The 4,835-nt window shown below is 48.7% G+C and overlaps 1 protein-coding gene across 1 annotated transcript in view; it reads left to right on the forward strand.

The window, feature by feature from the left end:
• Positions 1 to 4,191: 4,191 nt before the first annotated feature.
• Positions 4,192 to 4,835, forward strand: part of NUAK1 (NUAK family kinase 1) — an 83,272-nt gene continuing 82,628 nt past the window's right edge. Inside the window, exon 1 of the mRNA XM_044679138.1 lies at positions 4,192 to 4,326. Coding sequence (XP_044535073.1) covers positions 4,192 to 4,326 — 135 coding nt within the window. The remainder of the gene's footprint in view (positions 4,327 to 4,835) is intronic.

Here is a 4,835-nt window from a genome sequence, read left to right on the forward strand (position 1 = left end):
TAATTGGAAGAATGGTCTTCTCTCTCTCTCTCTCTCTCTCTCTCTCTCTCTCTCTCCCCCAACCCCCCCACCCCCATTTTTAAATATTTTCCCATGGTTCCATGATTCATGTTCTTTCCCTCCCCTAGGTCTTTATATTGAGCTGATATCTAGACTTTCTACCTTCATACATCATGGCCTTAGAGCTAGAGGGTAGCCATGAGGTCCATCAAGTCATTTAACAGGTAGGGAGAGCTTAAGTGACCTGCCTGGTCTTATAGCAAGGAGCCATGTGAGGCAGGATTCATCTCCAGGTTCTGTACTCTACACACTATGCAAGCTAGCTGCCCACCAGTTGAGTCCCTCTGGACCCAACCAATCCTTCTTCCAGGTGACAACCTGGATGTTTGAACATAGCTTGTCCCTTCCATCCTCTTGATCATCCATGATAATCACATCCCTTAAAGGCAGTATCATATAGTGAAAAATATGCTGCCCTTGGAATTAGAGGACCTAGGTTCAAATCACAGCCCTGCAATTTCCTCCTTGCCTAATGGTGGTCAAGTTGGGTAATCTCACCTGATCTTAGCTCCTCTTTTATATAATGAGCTTGACCTGTAAGGTCTTTTCCAGTTCTAAATCTCTGACTTCTTGACTCATTCACATATGATTTAAAAAAAAAATCCTTGCCTTCTGTCTTGGAATCAATACTGAGTAACAGTTCCAAGGCAGAAAGGCTGTAAGAGCTAGGTAACTGGGGTTAAGTGATTCACTCAAGGTCAATACAGCTAGAAAGTGTCTGAGGCCAGATTTGAACCTACCTCTGGGCCTAGCTCTCAATTCACTGAGCCACCTAGCTGCCCTCCAGACATGTTCTTGATGTGGCCTGAGTAGGGCAGTGGTCGGTGGGATTACTATCTTTGGCCATGCAGTCTATAATCCCATTATTTTTTAATGCTGATTTAGGATGATCTAAAGGGGTCCTTGGGTGTCACCAGATTGCCAAAGGGCTCCATGGCACAAGAATAGTGAAGAACTCTTGATGCAGATAAAAGGCGGTGCCTGAGCTGAGCATTGAAGGAAGTAAGGGACTGTAAGTGGGGCGGAGAGATTACATTCCAGAGATAGGGGACTGCCTATGTGGGAGAAGATGAGGATAGAATGTAGGCTGGTTTGACTAGGAGACTAGATAAGGAGACTGATAAGGAGAAGACTGGATAGGTAAGTGGGAGCCAAATTGTGGAAATTAGTTGAAAATTTAAGTTAAATTAGTTGTTTAATGTTGTGTCACTAGAGCATGGAAATCATAAGAAACTCTTTCTTACTAGTTCAAAGAAATTGACTGTACCTCATCGGACTGGATGGGTTTCTTGATCCTTTGGATTGATAAGGGTCTGTGGACTATTCTCCTATTTTCTACAGAAATATTTTAGAACGTTAGACTAGAGGAGCCCTTAGGAGTCATCTAGTCCAGTCTACTTATTTTATAGAAGAAGCAGCTGATGTTTGGAGAAGGGTAGTGATTTGCCTAATGTTATAGTGAGTCAGCAGCAGACAGGATTAGAACCCAGAGCATCTGATGACCAATTCAGGTGGTGTTTTTTTTTTTTTTTATGAGATCATAGAGATCTCTATAATTAAAATTAAAAGATTTAAGATTTTCATACAGATAAACCATTTCTTCTTCTTCATAATAGTGTTGAGATAGTTATGGTGTCATAGACTTGGAAACAAAAGGGTTGTCAGAGGCCCTCTAGTCCAATCTTCTCATTTTATGGATGGGGAAACTGAGGCCCAGATATTATGGACCAAAGACCTGGAAATCAAAAGGATGTCAGAGGCCATCTAGTTCAACCTTCTCTACTGGTACAGTAGAAAGGATGCCGGATTTGGAATCAAATGACTTGGTTTAGTCATTTCACATCTGTCGTTTTTTTTTTTCCTCCTATAAAATGGAGTGGGAATAGATGCCTAGGGCTGTTAATTTTACCTTTATAACATCTCACATATGTCCCTTTCTTTCCTCTGACATAGCTACCTATCTTGGCAATATCTCTCATCATCCCATGCTTGGACTACTATTGAAATAGCTGCCAGTAGGTCTATCTGCCTCAGGTCTCTCCAATCCATTCTATATCCAGTCACCAAAGTGATTTTCCTAAAGTGTAGATCTGGCCATGTCATCTCTCTACTCAATAAACTCCAGTGACTTCCTCTCCCCTTCAGGACACTTCAAATAGGAAATTCTGTTTGGCATTCAGAGCCCCAACCCCTTTTCAGTTTTATACCTCACCCCTCCACATACTTTCCAATCCAGTAACATCCAGTAACTTGCTCTCTCAAGACAAACCATCATTCAGCTCAGGCTATTTTCACTGGCTGCCCCTGGTGAACAGGATGCTCTCTCTCCTCGTCTCCACTTCCAGGCTTCTTCCAAGTCCCAGCAAAAATCCCACCTCCTTTAGGAAACCTTTCTCCATCTCTCTTCCTTCCTTCCTTTGCTGATTATTTCAATTTTATTCAGACTATAGTTTATTTCTAGGTAGGAGCTGTTTGCATGTTTTCCCCCTTAGTAGACTATGAGCTTCTTAAGGGCAGGAACGATCTTTTTCCTTTCTCTGTAGAGTAGATGTTTAATAAACATTTATCTATCTATTTATTTATTTATTTACTTATTTATTCATTCATTCATTCATTTATTTTTAAGCCCTTAATTTCTGTGTATTGGCTCCTACATGGAAGAGTGGTAAGGGTGGGCAATGGGGGTCAAGTGACTTGCCCAGGGTCACACAGCTGTGGAAGTGTCTGAGTGCAGATTTGAACCTAGGACCTCCCATCTCTAGGCCTGACTCTCAATCCACTGAGCTACCCAGCTGCCCCCTTAATAAATGTTTATTGACTGACACTGGAAACGGGACATTGAAGAGAAGGTGGTAGATGGAAGATACTCCAAGAGGATGCTTACTTCCCAACATAAAATAATACTCTGATGATTTTGAGAATTCTGGACAGGGTCCAAAGTCCTTTTTATCACCTGTTAGATATAGAGATTTTACTGGTGTAGGGCTCTATCAAAACAGACTTCATCTTCTGGAATTTAATAATGGTCATAGAAGGGGCAGTTGGGTACCCCTGTGCATCTAGCCCTTATCCTTCTGTCTTAGAGCTGTTTCTAGGCCAGAAAGTAGGGGTTAAAAAAAAATAGTTTTTGAGAATTGCTGTGGTGGTGGTATTGAAAGGTTAAGGGACTTGTCCAGGTTCACAAAGTCAGAATATGTGGAATTTGAACCCAGAACTTCCTGGTTAGGGGAGAATCTCTATTCCCTTAGAGCTTCTGCTGCTATTAAAAATTCACCAAGTCCCACTTTTCATTTCATGCAGCTTCCTGCTCCCATAGCCTCCTTTCTCCTTCCTTTCCTTTTCACTTTCTAGGACTGAGGCCATGCCATGCTCGGTTAAGGCCCAGGTCTTTCTTAGATCCCAGTCCCTGGGGGTGGGGGTATTAAGAACCTTCCCATATCTAGTTTCCATGGCTTCTCTAGGAAAAGTGTGCGGTCATCTGCAGTGGACAGAAAGACAAATGTCTTTCCAAGTGGAGCCCAGGCCTGCTCTTGGCTGCAGGAACGATTCGGCAGCCCCTGGACTCTCTTGGTGGGGCTTGAGGGCTCTCTCAGGCCCCAGCATTAGCTTCCCCACTTGAATCAATCTGCTCAGGCCACAGAGGCAGCCTGGATGGTATGGAAGCGTGCCTCTGGCATGCACTCGTCCGGTCCCCGAGCAAAAGAAGCTCCTAGCCAGATGGTTCTACCTGGAAGCCTTTCTGGGCTTCCAACCTCAAACTGCCCGGAGGGGAGGAAGGTTAGCCAAGGTCAGGGTCCTGGCCCCAGGTTCCCCTCCACACTCAGACCCTCCCTCCGCCTCCAGCTCCACCCTGCTCCAGGGAGGGGCTCAGGCTGGAGGGAAAGAGCCTCTTAGGACTCCCCAAGTTCAGTTCTACGGCCCAGGGTAGGGGGGTTCCGAAGGTTGGGGTGCGGAGCCGAAGGCCTGGAAGGAGAGGATCGAAGACAGCGTGGAGGGAGGGAGGAAGGAGGCCGTGACTCACCTCCTGTAACCATACACCCCTCCCGGTCTCCTTCTCCCCTCTGCCCAATCACCTCCGGGCCCGCCGGCCGTCGCTGCCCTCCCCTCTGCCAGCGATGCATTTAAAGGAAAATGAAAGGGCGGCCCCGGCCCCCCGAGTCCAAGCTTCAAGCTCTCCCCACCCCCCACGCCACCCTCAGCTCGACCGTGACGGTGACGGTGCGCGCTCAGAGCAGCTCCAGCCGGGCAGAGTTGCGTCCACCGGCAGCAAGGGAAGGCCAGGAAGGCCCGGAGAGGGAGGAGTAGGAAGAAGAGGAGGAGGGGAGGGGCACTGGGCCAGCCGCTGGGGCTGGGGGCTAGCAATCGGCTCTCCCGCGGCTTCAGTACTGCCCGGCCTCTCTGGAGAGGGGGCTGCATCCTCTTCCCTCCTTTTCTTCCTATTCCTCCCCAAAGTCTCCATCCTCTTCTTCCCCCTCCTCTTCCCCGTCTGCACAAAGAGCGAGCTCAGACACGCAGACCCCTCCCCTCCTCCTCCTCCTTCTCCTTCAAATCCCGGGGGTCTCCTGGCAAGCTCCGCGGTAGCCGTCGCCGCCGCCGGCTGGGAGGCGGGGGAAGCCCTAGACGCGCCGGCCGCTCCTCCCCGCCCGCCCGTCCTGGGGGGCCGGGGCCAGCGAGCCGCCCCGCCCCTGCGCCCCGCCCCGCAAGCTCTCCCGGGAGGGGCCGGGGGCGCGGCGGCCGGCCAGCCCTCCCCCAGCTTCCCTGCCTCCGCCCTCCCC

This window comes from Gracilinanus agilis, chromosome 5 (assembly GCF_016433145.1).
Source record: "Gracilinanus agilis isolate LMUSP501 chromosome 5, AgileGrace, whole genome shotgun sequence".
In the NCBI taxonomy this organism is placed as follows: Eukaryota; Metazoa; Chordata; class Mammalia; order Didelphimorphia; family Didelphidae; genus Gracilinanus; species Gracilinanus agilis.